General features: G+C 38.7%; 1 protein-coding gene across 6 annotated transcripts in view; it reads left to right on the forward strand.

The window, feature by feature from the left end:
- The window catches only part of CRK (CRK proto-oncogene, adaptor protein), a 49,715-nt gene extending 30,444 nt beyond the window's left edge, over nucleotides 1–19,271 (forward strand). For 3 of the 6 annotated variants that reach the window (XM_073315697.2, XM_073315694.1, XM_073315698.1), the window contains exon 3: nucleotides 18,007–19,271. In XM_073315697.2, the coding sequence (XP_073171798.1) occupies nucleotides 18,007–18,144 (138 nt within the window). In that variant the 3' untranslated portion in view covers nucleotides 18,145–19,271. Of the gene's footprint in view, nucleotides 1–3,177; nucleotides 3,251–18,006 lie in introns of those variants that run through there. The other 3 variants (XM_073315696.1, XM_073315699.1, XM_073315700.1) reach the window with 3 other exon arrangements.
- Nucleotides 19,272–21,325: the final 2,054 nt, after the last annotated feature.

The raw sequence follows: 21,325 nt of genomic DNA on the forward strand, positions 1-21,325 counted from the left end.
GGGATGCTGACTTCTCTCCCACACCTCCAGTTTAATAATACAAATGGTTCTATGGCAGGATTTATGTATGAGCTCCTTTAATAACACACTAAGATGGTGCTGATCATGCATGTGGTTTATCTAGAACATCACACACTGAAATAAGAGCACCTTTTAGGTGATTGCTTTTTCAGTACCTCCCTGTTTTTCATGTAGTCCTGGTAACTCTACATGTGGAAAGCATTGGGACGAGTGGATGCAGGATGCTTCTTGATGCATCACCACTTTTCCTTAAAGGGATTAATCATTTTTTGATTGTACATTCAAATAGTCATACATGAATTCTTTTCTTTTTTCCTTTAAAATGAAATGCCAAGGAAATAGGAGTACTGTATAGACACACTTCAACTAGATATCCTTAAAGTGAAGCTTGAGGGAATTGGGAGGAGGGCCTTCTCAGTGGTAGGCTCTCCTCTCAGGATGGCATGTAAAATGCATCTCTTTATCCAGGCTTTCCTTTAACTACAGTCTCTGGATTTTCTTTATTTAATCTGCTTCCTGTTGTCCACCATCTTGGATTCTTTCAGGGAAACTGAGACAGTTTCTGTGAGGAGGCACAGAGGAAGCGCTCCCAATTCTTGTGATATTTAGTTTTGTCTTGCATGGTATAAAATGTACCTAAATACCTCAGTGATGTGGACACTATACATAATTACAACATTATGAATAATGTTGTCATAGCAACAGTAGAAGTAATGTGGTGTTAATCAGATTATAGATGCATAACCTGGAAAATCCAAAACTTTTTTTCCTAAAGATATTGTAACTTGGCCAGGGTGCACGCATGTAACTTGTTACTATATATGTTGTTGCATTTATGCTTTAAAGGTGAAATGGAAAGCTAAAATAAAAATTTAAGTAAATCAAGAAATGTGCCTAGAATTAACCCACAAACAATTTTTCCAGGGTTTGAGGGACACTCAGCACATAGTTTTTAATTTTTAGAATTTCACAAAGCCCTAAAATTGTTTACTTTTCTGGGTTTACTGGAGACGGGCCCAGAATGATGGATTCTGGGATATCATAGGTACCAGATGTACAAAAGCTCCGATATTGATGTTGTGGCATCTCTAGCAAACCAAAAAGAGCAGGTTTCAGAGTAACAGCCATGTTAGTCTGTATTTGCAAAAAGAAAAGGAGTACTTGTGGCACCTTAGAGACTAACCAATTTATTTGAGCATGAGCTTTCGTGAGCTACAGCTCACTTCATCGGATGCATACCGTGGAAGTCTGCTGTTTGCATCCGATGAAGTGAGCTGTAGCTCACGAAAGCTCATGCTCAAATAAATTGGTTAGTCTCTAAGGTGCCACAAGTACTCCTTTTCTTTTTGCAAAAAGAGCAGGTTTTTTCCCCCCCCGCAAAGTTCAGTGAAATTTTAAATTATGTGTTGAGTGACACCATACCCTCCAATATCTCTAGCAGCCTTATTAGTGGGTACAGTTGTCACACATTTCTGGACTTCCCGCTTTAGGTTTAGTTCACATTTAAGGGAAAATTCCAGTGCAAAATTAAAGCTTATAAGTAAACTTTAATTATAAAGAATTAAGCTCTGAAGAAAATGTATGTTAAAATTAAATGTACATTAACAGAAAGCTGCTGTGTTGATTGGTGATACAAAGTGGGATTGAAAGTATTTATTTTCCCTTAGAAAGCACTGGAAATGTAGGTTGTCTTGTGCAGTCCTTTTATAAGGGGCAAATTACATGCAGGTGCCTTGGGCAGGTCTTCCAGTAGTAGAGTTCATGGGATTGGACACTCATCTCTTCATGATAAATGACCTATCAGCCTGCCAGAGTTTGTAAGGTCTCCATGGAGACCTTTTCTGCCCTGTTCCAAATGAATTTAGAGAATACCACTGGCACAGGGGTTCTTAAACTTCATTGCACCGCGACCCCCTTATGATAACAAAAATTACTACATGACCCCAGGAGGGGGGATCAAAGCCTGAGCCCGCCCGAGCCCCACTGCCTTGGGCGGGGGCAGTGGGGGAAGCTGAAGCCCAAGGACTTCAGCCTCAGGCATGGGGGAGCATGTAACCTAAGCCCCACCACCTGGAGCTGAAGCCTTTGGACTTTGGCTTTGGCCCTGGGTGGTGGGGCTCCAGCTTTGGCTTTGGCTAACACCAAAGCCCTGGCAACCCCATTAAAACAGGGTTTCGACCCACTTTGGGGTCCAGACCTAAAGTTTGAGAACTGCTGAAATCTTCTTTCCTAACTAAAGCCATGAAGTTGTAGTGTCACAGGGTCTGCTCACCACTAGTGTGCCTCCTCCAGTTCACTCTGGGGATTAGCTGATTTCAGGTCCAATGCCTCTTTTCCATCTCTCACCACATACCCTGCCTTCTCTTCCTGGCTCTCAGCAAGGCAAGATGCTTTGTGGTCGTAGCTGAGCCCTCTGGCCAAGTCAGATGTGTCCTCCCCTTCCGGTATCAAAGTCTCTTTGTGTGAACGGGCTCAGGCAGTCTTCCCATTCACTGCCCAGCCAGTGCCACTTCCCCAGTAGCTGGTAGGGGAACTTGGGCCTACCCCCCTACTCCAAGTTCCAGCTCAGGGTTCCTCTAATCACCAGCCAAGGTCTGTTCCATTCTGGACCTTACTGCCTCTTCCCTGGACCTTTCCTAACCTTCTGACTCCGCCTCCTCTGGGTTTGTTAGCTTCAAAGCTCCTTCCTCCCACGGAGTGACTGTAGGGTACTTCCCTGCAGCCTCCTGCTGCCAACTTCCCATCTTTATAAACCCAGCCCAGCTCGTTCCTCCTCAGCTGGGCTCCCTTATTATTCAGTCAAGGCAGGAGTGCTGGAACAATTTGTATACTGGGGGTGCTGAAAGCCATTGAACCAAACTGTCAACCCTGTATACAATGAAAACTACTTCAAGCCAGGGGGTGCAGCAGCACCCCCAGTTCCAGCATCTATGAGTCAGGGGATTACTAAGACACCTGATTCCCCTCAGCTGTGGCCTGTGTGGTTAATTGACCCCCTTTTTATCCTACATTATCCCCTTCCAGGCAAGCATGGGTGAACACCCCATAACACCCTAGAGACTCAGCTGTTTAAAATAGGGGGTGGGGATTGCACTGATTGTGCTTGACAAGTTAAGGATTTAACTAAGATTGGATTCCCTTTTTCCTTTTTCATAGAATCCTAGAAATGTAGAGCTGGAAGGGATCTCCAGAGATCATCTAGTCTGCGCACATGCTGAGCCAGGACCAAGTATACCTAGACCATCCCTGACAGGGGTTTTTCTAACTTGTTCTTAAAAACTTTGAATGGTGGGAATTGCACAACCTCCCTTGGTAACCTATTCCAGTGATTAACTATCCTCATATTTAGAAAGCTTTTCCTAATATCTGATCTAAATTTTCATTGCTGCAAATTAAGCCTGTTACTTGTTCTCCTACTACCTTTCAGTGGACATGGAGAACAATTAATCACTGTCCTCTTTATAGCAGCCCTTGACATATTTGAAGACTTGTCCTTCTTCGGTTGTCTTTTCTCAAGATTAACATGAGTCCATTTTTTTAACCTTTCCTCATAGGTCAGGTTTTTTAAACCTTTGATCATATTTGTAGTTCTCCTCTAGACTCTCTCCAGTTTCTCCTTTCCTCAAACATAGCACCTAAAACTGGACACAGTACTCCATCGGAGGCCTCACCTGTGCTGAGTATAGTAGGACAATTACCTCCTATGTCTTACATACAACACTTTTGTTAATACACCCCAGAATTTTCATCTAATTGTTGGCTCATATTCAATTTGTAATCCACTATAACCCCTAGATCCTTTTCAGCAATACAGTTGCCTAGCCAGTTATTCCGTTTTGTATTTGTGCATAAATTTTTTACTTCCTCATTGTAGTACTTTGCTCTTATCTATACTGAATATCATAGTGTTGATTTCAGACCAGTTCTCCAATTTGTCATGGTCATTTTGAATTCTAATCCTGTCCTCCAAAGTACTTCCAAGTTCCAACCTCTCCCAGCTTGGTGTCATCGGCAAATTTTATAAGCATATTCTCACTCCATTATCTAAGTCACTAATGAGAATACTGAATAGTACTGGACCCAAGACAAACCCCTGTGGGATCCCACTGGGTGGATCCTCCCAGTTTGACAGCAAATCATTGATAACTATTTTTTGAATGTTTTTTCAACCAGTTGTGCACCCATTTTATAGTACCTTCATCTAGTTTGCTTATTTTATTTACATTTGAACTACCATGTATGTAGGGCTTAAAATTTTTGTGAAACATCTACTAGCCCAAGGGCTGAGCCTACCAACGAGGATGCAAAATACCAATTCTGCCATGTCCCTCACAATTTAAAGAAATACAAATAGTTGTATGGTTCTTGTTCTTTCTCTAGTATTGGCAATTCTGATTTTTAAAAAATTGCCCTTACATTTCTCTTCCCCCTTCCTGGCTTCACTCCACACAATTTTTTTTGTCTCACATAGATCACTGTGTATCTTACTGAGTTGTTTCCACTGTGTGTTTCGTTTCCCTATACCCTGTGCACTCTACCTCCTCCCAAATATTAGTCTTGATCTCTTCCCCCATCTGTCTCTTAGTACCATATTCCTCTAATTTCCTTAAATCTTTCTCTTTTCTCTCCAGTATACACTGTACCCTATTTGTGCATCTGTACCCTACCCTGGTCATGCACCTACTCTGTCTGCACTGTGTCTGCTGTCTAAGGAGACAGCACTCCATTGACTTATATTCAGTTAATATTTGGAAAAATTTCCACATAGCCATAAGGGCAAGAGACTAATGTTTTTTAAGGAAAGCTTTGATCCTGCAGAGGCTGACTGTGCTGCTTGGGAAAATTTTCTGCTTGCCCCAGGCAAGTGGCTTTTTCAAGCCCTGTATTTGTGATCCAGACTACAAATAGTATTTTTGTACTGCCTCCATAAGATTAAAAGTAGTGTATTTTAGAAAAGCCCAAGAAAAGAGCTGATCTCTGGAGGAAGTGACACCCTGACAAAGGATATACTGAATATTGGAAGAAAGATAGAATATGCATATCAGATGTTGTAAAATTAAAGCTATGTTGATATGCATAAATGTTCACTTTAAAACATAGTCAAGGAAATGAAGGTTTAGAATCTCACTAAGGATGTAAATGATCTTGAAATACCATCAACCCCTCTTCCTCATTACTTTGTTACAAAGGGTATACCTTGTTTAGATCCTTTATGGAGCACTAGTGGGACTCTGTGTAACTCTCTTTATCTTTGGGCCAGTGGAGATCATTATGTGGTAAATGCCTGGTTTTTGCTGTAAAAGTATATCAGCTACAGCTAGTGTAATGAAGATGGAGTTAAAGTTCTGAGGTAACTGCACCTCTGACCTTGTGGCCTCCTTGAGGGCACTATTCTCAGGCCTCTTGCCATTTCCTTTTTCTCAGCAGGAACCTATATTCTTCTCCCTCCAGACAAGGGATTTAGGCTGCAATTTCCTCCTACAGCTCACTAGGATCACTTTAGCACAGTGGTTCTCAAACTGGGGGTCAGGACCCCTCAAGGGGTCACAAGGTTATTACATGGGGGGGTTGCGAGCCGTCAGCCTCCACCCCAAACCCTGTTTTGCCTCCAGCATTTATAATGGTGATAAATATATTTAAAAGTGTTTTTAATTTATAAGGGGGGTTGCACTCAGAGGCTTGCTATGTGAAAGGGGTCACCAGTACAAAAGTTTGAGAACCACTGCTTTAGCAAGTCTGAATTAAGTTCAGCAACTACTTTCCTGATACCTTCTGCGGGCTATGACGGTTAATCAGTGGCCAACCAGCCTTCATGAAGCAAAGTATTTATATAGAGAAAACAAAAAAACAGCTTATATATATTCCAGTCTTACTAGGTGTCGGCAATCTTCTACATGGGGACCCTGGTGTGTTTGAAAATCCATCAAACCATTTCAGCAAGGTTTGCCCCAGTTGGTTACAGTTTCATTTTAGATCTTGGATCCAATGAGTGATACCTCGTGCCCCCCACCCATAGCAAGCTGACCACTAAATACAGTTCTCATTTCTTTGTCTGCTGGGCCTCTTGAACTGGGTCAAAAGCAGTATGTGCAGTTTACCGCAAGGTGTAGTACTTCTGTAAACTTGTTAACCTGCCTAGAGATGTGTAGTAATTACCCTTAGAGACAGAGGTTCCTAATAGTTCATTCCTGTTTAGTGACTTCCCTTCAGTTACTGTATTGCTTGTCTTGTTTCAAGAAGGAAATTAACCTCTTTACACCCAGCACAGAACAATACAAGGTGAGAGGGAAAACTGAATTGCACGTATTCTTTCATAAATATAAATGTTTCCCAATTCTCTACAAATGGTATCGATAAACTCTCTGTAAAACCATTCTTTAAGGACATCTAAGCAAAGACAGAGCACTGTCTTCTTTTGTGCATTACCAGACTCTGTCAAATATTTGAAACAAAGCATTGGAATGCCAAGTTTTGAAGCTGATTTAAGAAGCTCTAACTTAACTTTGATTGGTTATTGAGAGTTAAATTGTTAATTTAAAAACAAATTAAAAGCTATTGTAATAACTTGGAAACTGATTATGCCTGCTTTCCAGTGAGGTGAAGATTTTTTTCACTCTTACTTTGCTTTATCAATCTAAAGAGATTGGAAGTATTACTGACAGGTCACATCCAAATGAGAGAGCGCTTCATTCACTAAATGGAGATAGTGAAACAGGGACAAAGACTACTAAAATATAGAAATCTCCCCTTTTGATAACCTTCATTGAAAGTCTCTAAACCAGAACAACTATTTTTCTTAACTGTGTATAGTGGGACTGTGTGCCAAAGGGACAAGTTAAATTTGCCTTGGGAACCATAATTCTTACTTTACTGACTCTGGTTGCTATTTGAAATATATAACAATGCACTAAAGAGGCTTTATCATTTTCATATTGTACATTCTTGTGAGGAATGGGCAAGGGAACACTTCTATTAAAAAAGAAAAAAAAAAGAGGTGCCAAGATAAGTTACTACAAGATTTATAATATAAAAAAACCTTAAAAACCAAATTATCTGTTTTGTAGTATATTTTACCTAGAATTTAATTATAGATTGTTATCTAATCACAAGCTTTGCCTGTTATTGCTTACCATCTAAACATATTGATCCATATATACTGGTGTCTCACAGCCCATTTTTCAGGTTATGCCAGCACAGAGGAATTGCAAAACAGCCATAAAGCCCCTTGAGAATACTTCCAGTACAGTGGGATTCCGACAAGCTCAGAGCTGGCTCCATTGTCTCCATGCCTCCCCCAGTGCAGAGTGCACTAGTAGAAGCAGGAGGTCAACGGGGGGGGGCATGGCTGAGGGGTACCCCTTTGCTCCATCTGTTTCCCAGTGCTGCTAGTTCTTCATTCACCACCAGGTGCTGCAATGTCTTCAAGGCTACCCCAGTGGTTCTCAACCTTTCCAGACTACTGTACCCCTTTCTGGAGTCTGATTTGTCTTGCACATCCCAAGTTTCACCTCACTTAAAAACTACTTAGTTACAAAAACAGACATAAAAATATGAAAGGGTTACAGCACACTATTACTGAAAAATTGCTAACTTTCTCATTTTCTCTGTATGAAATTTTAGTTTGTACTTACTTCTCTAGTGCTTTTTATGTAACCTGTTGTAAAACTAGGCAAATATCTAGAAGATTTGATGTATCTCCTGGAAGACCTCTGTGTACCCCCTGGGGTACACATACCTCTGGTTGAGAACCCCTGGGCTACCCTAACCTGCAGTCCCAGGATAGGAGAGATGCAAACCACCTCTGTTCCACTGTTCCTGTGTGGTGAGCTCTGAATTGTCTCTCTTCAGCACTCTCACTTCATTTCCAATTATCCCTTTTGAAATTCACATACACTGTCACATCTAGAACAGAAGATTTAACCATATCAGAGAAAATATTTGAATCTATGGAAAAACTTGATTATAACACATTGGTAAAACCTTTGTTATACTAAAGGCAAAATAAACTGAAAGTAGGTTTCTGGAACATTTCAACAATGGATGAAACAACAAAAGCTGTGCAGGTGATGAAAGAAATGGAGACACACAATTTTGAAATTCTTGAGGTACATTAATGTCAATGGCCAAGAGCTGATAAAAAGCATTTTTTAAAAAAAGGTCAGTGTAATTGGGAAGGCAAGATGGTTAGTGCTCAGGAATAGCATTAACTATGACTTCCAAAGAAAAAAATCATATAGACAGTGGGAGCTGATTAACAGCAGATTGTTTCAAACATGATACAAATATGACAATTATACAGTGTTATGCACCAACAGACAACAACAGTAAGATCAATGATCATTTCTACAGTTGCCAACAAACTCTGACAATATTCCCAAGCATGACATTTGCTTAATAATGGTGGACTTCAGTGCCAACATTGGGGATTATGATGACAGAATGGATAAAGCAATGGGCAAGCATGACCTTGGTTTCTAAAATCAGAATGGAGAAAGACTGATAGAACTGTCTGGTATCAGGGCTTGTAATTGATGGAACACTATTCCCAGACAAAGTTATACATAAAGTAACTTGGACTTTCCCAGATGGAATGGCAGCATTAGATGGCAAAGGAGTTTTAAAGCTCTCAACAGCTATTCTGGAAAAAATTCATTTGCTAATGAAAGCAGTGTTAACATACTATATCTGCCTCATAGCGTGTTGCAGCATTTCAGTCTGGAGGTGATGAATATATGGATCATTTTGGCCAGATCATCATCTGGGAGCTAGGTGTGAAGTTCTACTTGCCAGCTGAAGGTAGAAAAAGGCATATTTCACCACTGATACAACATGGGTGTCTTGATCTAGTGATGAGCTGAACAGGACTTGAAGCTTTGTACCATTTTGATGAATAGGGGTTAGATGCTTTCTGTGGAAGGGGAAGATCAGCGTCTTGGTTAGTTGTCTGAAACATTTTCCCCTTTTCCTAACTACTGTTGCTTAAACTAAACTCAGGCAAGACCAATGGAAACTGCTCTCTTGAAGATGTTATGATATCCTAGTCATAGCATTGGCTGCTTCTGTGGAAAGTGACATACAGCTGAATGTCACCAGCATATTGCTGGTAATGAAACACATGATATTTTGCCTCTTCAACTCTTATGTAGATATTGGGTGGGAAGAGAGGATAAATCCTTGAGGGGAGAGGAGAGGAGAGATACTTGGGGGCCTCATGAGCTGAAGGTTTTAGCATTACCACTCTGGGTCCTGTTCGAGAATATGTAATTCTGTACTGTCTGCCACCATGCATGGTGGTCACCAGCACCTTATGATCAACTGTCCTGAAAGATGCATTAAAGATTGAGTAATATGAATGTTGACCTATGGTCTCTGGAGAAGAGTTTCAAAGGCACAAATAAAAGTTAGATCCCTAATTCGTATTGAAAGTCATTTGAAGTCAGGCCACCTAAGGCCAGATTTAAAAAGGTATTTAGGCACCTAATGATGCAGACAGGCATCTAGTAGGATTTAGAATACTGAGGTTGGTTGCCTAATATGACTATTCACTCCAGTAAATCCCACTAGATGCCTGTCTGCAATGTTAGGTGCCTAAGTACCTTTGCAAATCTGACCGCCAATCACCATTTGTGCCTTTTGAAAATCTCCCCCTATATTCATTGTCATAGATCATCATTTAGTGCTATGAGGACTGTATCCTAGTCTGAAGCCTAATTGCAATGAATCCAGGATGATGGCAGATGTTGCATGCTCTTGAAGTCTGGTTGTGTATAATCTCTCAATGATTTTTTACTAGCAATTGAGATTTTCTGTGTCTAGTATTGTTGCATCCACCTGTTGTCTCATGCTTGGCAAATTGAGACCAACATATTATCTGTTTTGGTCAACAAGTTGTTATACTGTTCTGCCAGCTCATCAGCCTTGTTTTGCCTTTCTAGGAGATGCTGGAAATGCAAATAATTCATGAGTTTCCACCAGGTTTGGCTCATTCCTCTTGTGAGGTAGAAGGAATGCTTTGGTCTTTGCGTAGAAGAAGACACAGTAAGAACAGCAAAGCAAAACCATTCATGTACCATGCCCAGTTCTAAGACAACAATCACATTCATCATGTAGCTCCAGAGATGGCATGTGTGCAAGGCATCCTGGATGTTGACATTATTGTATATTGTTGGAGTTCACTTGTCTTATCTCTTAATGATTTTGACTGGAAATTGAGAGGTTTCCTTCATCTACTATTCTGGAACCAGCTATTGTCTCATTTTATATCTAGATTATAATCTCAGTGTTTATACATGACCTAACACAATAGGGCTGTGATTTATGACACTTTTGCAATACAAATAATACATATTAATAATATTAGCTTCCTGAGAGTTAGGCAGAATACTTCATTTTTCAGGAATGTTGATAGGCTTGCTTTTCTGTGGCAAATGCGTTTTGATTTTCATTAGAAGTTGGCAGCGTTCTTTATTGTCATTCACTAGGCAGAATGGGAGTGCAAGAGATGGATCTGTTTTGCACTGGTGGCTCACATATTTCTCAGGTCTTGATCATGATTTTGAGCCATACTCCACACAGATGGTTAAATGACTAATGCATTCTGGTTTGGTTTAAAGTTTTCTGTTTAATAATGAATTCCTCTCATATTTGGTAGCTCTTTTCTGTAAAGTAGGATCAGCGCTCTTTCATTTCATGTTTGGATTATTCAGTCTGGATTAAACAGGCAGTTCACTAAACAGCATAGCTCTGTTGGCCATGGTTTATTCTGTGGTGATGATGGAGGAATAAGTTCTCTACTTTCATTATGAGAAGTCTTTGTGCTGTTAATGGATGGATTCAAAGTGGATTTCTTAGTATCAGTACTCTATCTGCCTGTGTATGCACTTCATCTGACAAAAGTTGTAAGTGAACTGTATTGATCTATGTGGAGGACAAGCAAATTGGATCAATGTTTCCACAAGCTCAGTAGCTTTGGCTCATTCCCCTGGACTCTTCCCCCCTCTCCCAGGCATATCACACTGTAAACCTTGTGTAATTGCTATCCACTGTCATTCCTAGGTGTCGGTCAGTATTACTGTTTTCCCAGATTCCTGCTACTTAGGGGTTCAGATTTTTTCCCCCTAACTGCATTTTTCCAAAATTAATCTTTTTGTTTTTACCCTGTTTCTAATCGCTAGTTCCCTTTTTATTCTCTGACCTCTCTGGAGTTCAGTTCCTTTCAATTTCATATCTTTAAATTGCAGTAGTGTGCTGTCTACCTCCTCTTCTGGATCATTTAATTAACTAGTTAAATAAATCCAGTCCTAATTTTGATCAGTATGGTGTCTCACTAGATGCACACTCTCTTCTGTTCCCCATTTCCCAGTTCAGTACTTTCCATTGTCAAGTCTTTTAAGCCAATTTTAATCCACCTGAGTGTTCTTAGCCAAGACAATGTAACTAAAGCCCTACAAGACACAAATTACATCCGATGCTCGAAAAACATCAGATACCTAACAGCAAGAGGCTGCTACTAAAGAGTTGAAGGTGGGCCACCAGCAAGTCCAGGTGCCACAGCTCTAGTGCCTTGACTGCTATAGAAGCAGCAAAGAGACATATATAATTCTTAAATTTAAATTGTACAGCAATTGAGTTAGGAGCCCTGATTGGTCATGGAAAGCTTCCTGTTTGCCTGTGGCAAATAGATTAGTGGGTTTTTTCCAAATGTGCTTTTCATGGAAACTACTTTATTAATCATATTACAAAACAAAAACAAAAACAAAAAATCCTCAAGGTGCCTCTATCGCCAAATGATCATATTGTTTCTGTTCATGCACTCCTGATCCTTTTCCTCTGATCTCATTTTAATTTAAATATAGAATGTAATCTCCATGGGAGGCAGGAATTCCATGTTTATCTGTTCTATAAAGCACCATGTGCGTATGTGGCACAACGTTAAGTAATACTAAATTGAGCACTGTTGCATCTGCTGTGCCCTCGTCATTCCCTAAAGAGCAATGAATTTTGTCTGACTTACTTGGCGGTTCAGTTGTCCTATAGACAGTTCAATCAGAAAATGGAATTTGGAGAAGCTGGACTTCGAAAAAAGGGGATAGTTTAATTTCTTACATCTTAATATTTTTATAAAAGCCCTATTTTAAAATTGGCTTTGTCTAGAAACAACTTCATATTTACTGTTCATCCTGGGAGTAGTTCTGATAAGGATTGCCCCTATGAGAGCTTAAATAAACTTGCCTTAAATAAAAAGTACCTATGGCAAGGTAATTTCAATGGAGCATTCAATCCCCGTTGTCATGGCTTTGATGACAAAGCATCACTTTAAAGCAGTCTTACCGGTAGAGAACTTTTGCAGATATCATGTGTCCAAATCTGTTCACACAGATTCAGAGTGCCTGGCTCACTGAATTTTGGCTTAGCTACATAGCTAGTAAACCTTGTCAAGATATATTCCTCTAGGTCAAGAAATTTGTAAGCTCTGTTAGTTAAGTATTCATAGCTTGATAATTTACTAGCAGATAATTGATGAGAGATTGAAGAAAAAAATATTAACCACCTTTGGCTGTTCAGGAGTGTTTGAACTCCCAGACATAGGTATTCCATCACTAATTATATGAAATAGAAAAATATCCATGGTTTGTTATAGTGGAAGCAGCAGCAACCCTTTCTGTAGGGTGCCTAAAGCTTTCCGTTATTTAAAAATAATAATCTTACAGTTTTTCTCTAAAGAATTCTAATACAACCATGGGTTAGAGCAAACTTAAATTTGGCAGGAAGACAGTCTTGGGGGTAAGGAGCTGACTTTTGTTGGCTTCATGAAAATCTGTTCACATTAGACAGAGTTATAAGCTATTGAAAACTGACCATTGCCTGTCTGTGCTTCACAAGTTACAGCTTGTTTTTAGTTTGCTGCTAAACCCCTTCAAGATTCCACTGTCACTGTGCATGCACTGTCCGGTTTTTCACATTAGTAGTGCACACACAGACTAGAAACTCTGGATGGAACACAGCCAAGTGGATCATCCATGTCTATCTACATACTGCCGCGGCTTCTGTACTTACACAGTCAAATTACCTGTGGCTCAGGGGAAAACAAACTGAACAGGGAACCAGAAGACTATTAATTCTAATCTAATTTCTACCAACTGGTAGTAAAAATGCTGTGTCCTTCACAATCCTTTTTACTGAGCAGAGCCTTACAGGGTATGTCTACATAGCATGCTAGAGCCTGCCCATGAGAGTGAGCCTCCCAGTCTGGGCTGACTAGTGCTCTAAAACTAGCTGTATAGACAGCACTTTTTAATTGTGGCTTGGGCTCTTCAGCCCATCCCCTCCCTAGGGTTCAGAGCCTGAGCTCCAGCCCGAGTTGCAACTTCAAAGTGCTGTCTATACAGCTAGTTTTAGAGTGCTGTCATGAGCCCTGCTTACGCAATCTGTCAACCCAGGCTGGGAGGCTTTGTCATGTGGGCAGGCTCCAAAATGCTGTGTAGACATAAACTACATAGGTACAAATGACACTGTGTCTCTGTGTGCCAAATATTAGTGCTTGGCTAAGCTGTTAAATAGCACTAATCTAGCATTTGTAAAGCATGGGTAACAGTGCTGAAGGCTTTGTGCTCAAACCCTGCTGCTGATGCATGATATTTTTGGAGGTTTTGGGGGGTAGGATTTGTGACAGTTGCATATAATAGAACTTGGTTATGCCCTTTTTAAAAAGAGAAGAATGGCCAAAACAAAATCTAAGAAATCACATACAAAAAATCAGATTAAAATTGTTTAGGTTGCAAAGTCAAGCACTGTTTCTAGGAAATGCCAGATTTAAGGTGGTCTGGGCAGTGCTGAGGGAATTAAAGTTGTGTAGTGAATGAGGTTGTCTGTACCAGTCGCACATGGCTCCCAGTTTCACTTGCTCCGAAAACACTGGAAGGGGTACAGAGATTGATGCAGGGGACTGCAGGAAGAATGATATAACATAGATTAATGCCACTCAGGAGAACTTAGTTCTATTGCTGCCTCAGCCACAGACCTCCACTGTGATGGTCGTCAAGTTAATTGACCAGAATTTTTTGGAGGGAGTGTGTTCCGCATTTTCTGAGTGTCTAACCTTAGATACTTAGACGGTGAGTTTCAGAAGGGCTGAATGCTCAGTGACTGCAGCTGAAATACCTGGAAGCTCTAGCTGCTCAAAAACTCTGGTAGTAAATTGCTTGGAGAAGTGAGCACAGAGTTGAAAGTCAGGAGGTCCCGAGTCTCTGCCACTTATATCACTGTGACACCTTGGATAAGGTTGTTTGCCTTTTTCTCTCTATTTTCCCATCTGTAAAATGGCAATAAATATACTTGCCCATCTGATACTCAGGGTTGTAGAAGATTAATTAGTAGGGCTGTCGATTAATCGCAGTTAACTCACGATTAACTCAAAAAATTAACTGCGATTAAAAAAGTTAATTGCGATTAATCACACTGTTAAACAATTGAAATTTATTACATATTTTGGATGTTTTTCTACATTTTCAAATATATTGATTTCTGTTACAACACAGAATACAAAGTGTACAGTCCTCACATTATATTATTTTTATTACAAATATTTTCCATTGTAAAAATGATGAAAGAAATAGTATTTTTCAGTTCACCTTATACAAGTACTGTAGTGCAATCTCTTTATCTTGAAAGTGTAACTTACAAATGTAGATTTTTTTGGTTGTTACATAACTGTACTCAAAAACAAAACAGTGTAAAACTTTAGAGCCTACAAATCTACTCAGTCCTACTTCTTGTTCAGCCAATTGCTAAGACAAACAAGTTTATTTACATTTACGGGAGATACTGCTGCTTGCTTCTTATTTACAGTGTCACCTGAAAGTGAGAACAGGTTCCCATGGCACTTTTGTAGCCAGCATTGCAAGGTATTTACATGCCAGATATGCTAAACATTCATATGTCCCTTCATGCTTCGGCCTCCATTCTAGAGGACATGCTTCCATGCTGATGATGCTTGTTAAAAAAATAATGCATTCATTAAATTTGTGACTGAACTCCTTGGGGGAGAATTGAATGTCTCCTGTTCTGTTTTACCCACATTCTACCATATATTTCATGTTATAGCAGTCTTGGATGATGACCCAGCACATGTTCGTTTTAAGAATGCTTTCACAGGAGATTTGGCAAAATGCAAAGAAGGTACCAATGTGAGATTTCTAAGGATAGATACAGCACTCGACCCAAGGTTGAAGAATATGAAGTGCCTTCCAAAATCTGAGAGGGACGAGGTGTGGAGAATGCTTTCAGATGTCTTAAAGGCGTAACACTCTGATGTGGAAACTACAGAACCCGAACCACCAAAAAAGAAAATCAACCTTCTGCTCGTGGCATCTGATTCAGATAATGAAAATGAACAGGTGTCGGTCCACTCTGCTTTGATTGTTATCAAGCACAACCCGTCATCAGCATGGACGTATGTCTTCTGGAATGGTGGTTGAAGCATGAAGGGACATATGAATCTTTAGCGCATCTGGCATATAAATATCTTGTGATGCTGGCTACAACAATGCCATGTGAACACCTGTTCTCACTTTCAGGTGACATTGTAAACAAGACATGTGCAGCATTATCTCCTGCAAATTGTAACCAAATTTCTTTGTCTGAGCTATTTGCTGAAGTAGGACTGAGTGGATTTATAGGTTCTAACATTTTGCGTCATTTTATTTTTGAATGCGGTTATTTTTTGTATATAATTCTACATTTGTAAGTTCAACTTTCATGATAAAGAGATTGCACTATAGTATTTGTATTAGGTGAATTGAAATGTACTATTTTCTTTTGTTTTTTACAGTGCAAATATTTGTAATAAAAATTAAATATAAACTGAGCACTGTACACTTTGTATTCTGTGTTGTAATTGAAATGAATATATTTGAAAATGTAGAAAACATCCAAAAATATTTAAATAAATGGTATTCTATTATTAACAGTGCAATTAATTGTGATCAATTTTTTAATCACTTGACAGCCCTGTTAATTAGTTAATATCTGTACAGTGTGCTGAACATAACTGTTATAACAGTTCCAAGTACTCTAAAAAATCATCCCTAATTACAGGACACAAAAAATTAGTGAAGACTTGCAAATTCTTGTCTTTATCTCCCTGTACCTTGATTTCCTGGCTGTCAAATGGGAATATTGATACTCTGTCTCACAGAGCACTTATGAAGATAAATTAATGAATGTTTGTGACACTCAGATATGATAATAAGCACCATAGACAAGCCCATGAGTAAATTAATAACTACATATTCAGTGTGGCATTTGGATGATATGCAATAAATAGGACATAGGTCCACATGTAGTGGTCAGACTGGATAATTGTAAAGGTCCCTTCTCGTCTTATACATCTACCCATTCTCTGAGCATCATCCATCCAGTGTACTGAATTAGGTGAGTATTGAGGAAAAAATGATGTGTTTGCAATCATATAATTAAAAAAGGTTGTCATAATGTCTATGCACAAGTGAATAAAGTTCCACAAGCAGCCTTACATTTGGCATTACCTATAACTCTTGAGGGTTTGACTTTGCAACCAATTTACATTCTTCTAATTAGAGATTTTTCTGTGTACTCAAATATCTGCTATATTAATTGATCTGCAGTGTAGTTGTAGCCATGTTGGTCCTGGGATATTAGAGAGACAAGGAATAACTTCTGTTGGTGAGAAAGACACGCTTTAGAGCTGTTTGAGACTGCAAGTAAGCACTTTTCATAGAAAAATACTAGCATGAACAGTACCAAAATGAGTGTAACAAGGAATCAGATACTTTTCTGCACTATGTAGTAACAATGTACTTGTTCTTATCCTGTAGGTTGGTGATCTGGTAAAGGTCACAAAGAAGTTGGTCCCATAAAAGATATTACCTCACTCACCTTATCTCTCTAATATTAATTAAACAACACTTAAAATAAAATACGAAGGAAATTACTTATTCAAACACTGAACTTTTTAAAGTGTGATTAATTTTGGAATGTGGTAAAATATAGACCTAGAATGTAGTCTGACATTTACACCGACTTACTGTATGACTTTGGGCAAGTCACCTAATAGCTCTCTGTATTTTTCCTGTCTGTCAAATGGGGATAATGCTTGCCATACAACTGATCAAGCCTTAATGTTTGTGAAGTGCTCAGTCATATGGAAGATGCTCTAAATGCTGCTATTTATTACTATTACAATGTAATACCTTTAACTTGCTCTCCCAAACCAGAGAATTTCACCACTATACTCTTATAGCTACCATTATCACCTTTTTCTGTGCTCATGGTCTTGCAACACTCCTTTGAGGAATTGTTGACACTGAGCAGGGCTGTTGTATCTGACCTATTATTTCTTAAAATATTTTGCTCAACCTTTCAGTTGTATTTGAGATGTCCCTTTTTTTAAAGAGCTGTTAGGTTTCCAATATCGTAATGTATTTCCTTTATACACTTGCAAACTGTCTTCCCTCTTATGTTCAGTTATTGGTCCCACCCAGGAGAAATGCAAGCATCTAATGTTAGTTCAGCAATAATTAATTTACCACAACAGGAGGGCTGATTTGTCAAGCCACAAGAACACACTGAAAGAGACTGGTGCAGGGTTGCAGAGTCTATACTGTAGGTAGGGTGACCACATGTCCCGAGTTTATAGGGACTGTCCTGATATTTGGGGCTTTTTTTATATGGACTCCTATTACCCCCCGTCCCGATTTTTCACACTTGCTATCTGGTCACCCTAACTGTAGGTAGTCTATCCACACATTGCTGCATTTCTCTCTCTGTTTTTCTGTTTTCTTCAAGAGTTTAATAATTTGGATTAGGCTGTTCTGCCAAAGACTGACTATTTGAGACAGCAAGAAGACTTTATTGAAGAGTACAAATGTAAACTGTACCAAAATGAGGTTAACAAGGAATTAAATACTCTTCTACACTATGTAATAACACTTTGTTCCTGTCCTGCAGGTCGGTGAGCTGGTCAAGGTCACAAAGATTAATGTGAGTGGTCAATGGGAAGGAGAGTGTAATGGTAAACGTGGTCACTTTCCATTCACACATGTCCGCCTGCTGGACCAACAGAATCCTGATGAGGACTTCAGCTGAGTGTGGCTCAACAGTTTTGCTTACAGATGGGAACAGTCTCTCTGTATTTCACTGCAGCTGCCATTTAGACTGTGTTCCTACAGATGTCGAAAGGAGTATTGTTTATTCGAGCATTCTGATACCTGCAAACCCTGGGACTGAACACCACCATTCCTTAATCAAAACTGATGTTATTCAGGGTACGAAACTAGATAACCTATGTGTCAAGTAGCAGAACAAGTATATGATTGTAGGTTGTAATGCCTGCTTATGTTCATGTGCAGAGCATACCGTACCTTACCTGCAGCAGCAGATGGAGAAAGCAGCAATACATCTGTTGATTAGAGGTTTTAGCGTTCTCCAGTCCCATTGCTTATGTTGCTGCTTCCACAGGCAATGCAAATCAAACTTAGAAAATTCAGTGTATGGGTAGGAATTTCACAAACAGTTAATTCTGGAGCTTTTGCCTTTGTTTTCATTCTAACTTTCTTTGCCCTAACAAGTCTACATAATGTTTTGCACCAAGCAAATAATCTTTTTAGATGTAGAACATACATTGGGATAGCTTTGTGACTTACAGATATCTACCACTTCAATGGTAAATAAGAAATCAAATCCTCCTCTAGGTCTTCAGATGAGTTTGAGGACACTAGAGATTGGTTTCTTTAGTACTGATGCTTCAAACTTTCCTAGTAGCTAATTTAACTTCAAGTTGAGATGTTATATTAACACATCCTGATATTTTTTACCCACAAATACATGTTTTAAGGAATTGTAGACCTCCATACCAGTGCTGACAAATGTGTGCATAGCACTTTACTCATTAATTCATAGCTTCAAGGTAGTATTTGATTAATAAGTGTACTAAAATATGCAGCATTGCTCTGAAAAAGTAACACAGAGAACATTAGCCAGTTGTAAGAGATAAAATTAAATTACATTGAGACAGTTTCATAACTCCTTTATCCTTAGTGAATAGTCTTAGTCATTGGCTAGAGCAAATCAGTGTCAAATGTCTTGAACTAACAAGCCAAACATTACCTTTCTTTTAAAATAACTTTTGGGACTGCTCTGCTTGTTTCCATCTGTAAAGCATTTGATAGTGAATTCATGAGAAGATTTTATTTGTAATAAACTAATAGAAAATACTTTTGTGCTTCTGGACTGATTATAAAAAGGCATAATAGAGTAAAATACTACTTCATAGCAAATGATAAAAATCAGTGCATTGACTAGGTTATTATGCACTACTTGAATTTTCAACTTTTTCTACTAATCCTTATCTGATTTTCTTTAACATTAAAATTAGAATGGATGCAGTAAGTTTTGTAAATTAAAACAATAAGGTAACTATCCCTTCCCTGTATCTTAAATTAAGTTATCCAAATACAACAATCTAGTGACCAATATATTCAAAGTTATTTTGTAACTTTTGTGGCTACATTGTAAACGATTTTTCTAAATGGTTTAAAACTGAAACACCTCCTGGACATGTACAAGTAGTTAAATACCACTAGAAGAAAAGGAGTACTTATGGCACCTTAGAGACTAACCAATTTATTTGAGCATGAGCTTTCGTGAGCTACAGCTCACTTCATCGGATGCATACGGTATCCGATTAAGTGAGCTGTAGCTCACGAAAGCTTATGCTCAAATAAATTGGTTAGTCTCTAAGGTGCCACAAGTACTCCTTTTCTTTTTGCGAAGACAGACTAACACGGCTGTTACTCTAAATACCACTAGAATGTCTCTGAACAGTTGTAAATGCTTTAAGGGCTAGTTCCCATCACAGAGGCTACTGCTGAGAGGCATGGGCCCATAAATTAGAATACTGTTAACATTTTACCTCAAAACTATTACATGCTGGAAACAGTAATACTTTTCCTTTATCTGTTACATAGTTGCTTTATGTTAGAACTAAGTGATCAGTATGTCTGTCCAATTTTCAGGTAGTGGGGACAGATTACTGTAGAGAAATCCTAACAAACAATGATTTTTTTAAAAGTACTACTAAACCCTCTGTAGAAAACTTACAACTCATCTATTTTTGTGATAATTACTTGACGGACAGAAGTAATTAAGTGACTGCATTTCTAATCTAATTTGAATTGATATTGTGCTTCTAAGTTAGTGCTCAATGTGCTTAAAAATGCTTAAAGATAAACTAATCATGGGCTGGTAAAATGTTAGTTTCTTTACATATAATTCATACTTTTTTCCCCTGACCTTGCTACCTACAGGAATTGAATACTTGATACAGGCAGTCTCTAAATATGGTATCTATACATACAAATTAATTGCTGATAGATGCATATATTTTTCTCCACATATCACAAAAGAAGCATAAATAAAGGAGAGACGTGTTCAATATTCTCAGTAAGGCAACACAATTTAGTCCACTTCAACTGATTCTTCCTGTCATAATTAAATCATCCTGCATATCCGTAGTCATGTCTACAAGATTCCATTCCCCAACTTTTGTAGATAAAGTTCCTTTAAGAAAATATGGTGTTTGGTATGCAGGTTATTTTTTAACATGAATGGGATATAAAGAAATTTTCATTGCTAAATAAATGCCCTATACACTCATTTAAACTAAAAATACAAATGTATTACTATGTACCTATGTTTTTCTGAAGACCATATGATTGCAAATACTTTACTTTTATTATAGACTTTGACAGAGCAGAAGAACAATCATCCCTACAAAGTCTTAATATCTGCTGTTATTTTAGAAGAATAAGTTCTTGTGAAATAAGATTTTCTTAGCCCCCAGTATACTAATTGCTGAGTTTTCAGATGACATATAAGTTTGTTCATCAGATAACAGGCCTACAGGATAAGACTGCATTTGTACAAGATACTGATTCAACCTATCTCACCAATGTCTTAAAGCAGGATAGATAAAACTGAATAATTCATAAGTATGTAGATGGAATCGTCTTGTGGCCTTTGTTCCCTCTTTTGCACACCCCCCTACCCTCCAAAAAACCAAACTCATTAGTAAGAATGTTAGAAGTCATACAAGTTTTAGTTGTCTCTGTCAGTGTTTGGGTTTATTCTGCACAGGCAGGTTCTAGAACTAGAATACTAATGTTTTCTAGAAATACACCATGAAAAGCAGAACGCTCAACTACACTGTGTTCTCCTAGTGCATTTACACATTATATCACACTAAACGAAGTACAACTTGGCTGCTATG

This window comes from Lepidochelys kempii, chromosome 17 (genome assembly GCF_965140285.1).
Source record: "Lepidochelys kempii isolate rLepKem1 chromosome 17, rLepKem1.hap1, whole genome shotgun sequence".
Classification (NCBI taxonomy): Eukaryota; Metazoa; Chordata; order Testudines; family Cheloniidae; genus Lepidochelys; species Lepidochelys kempii.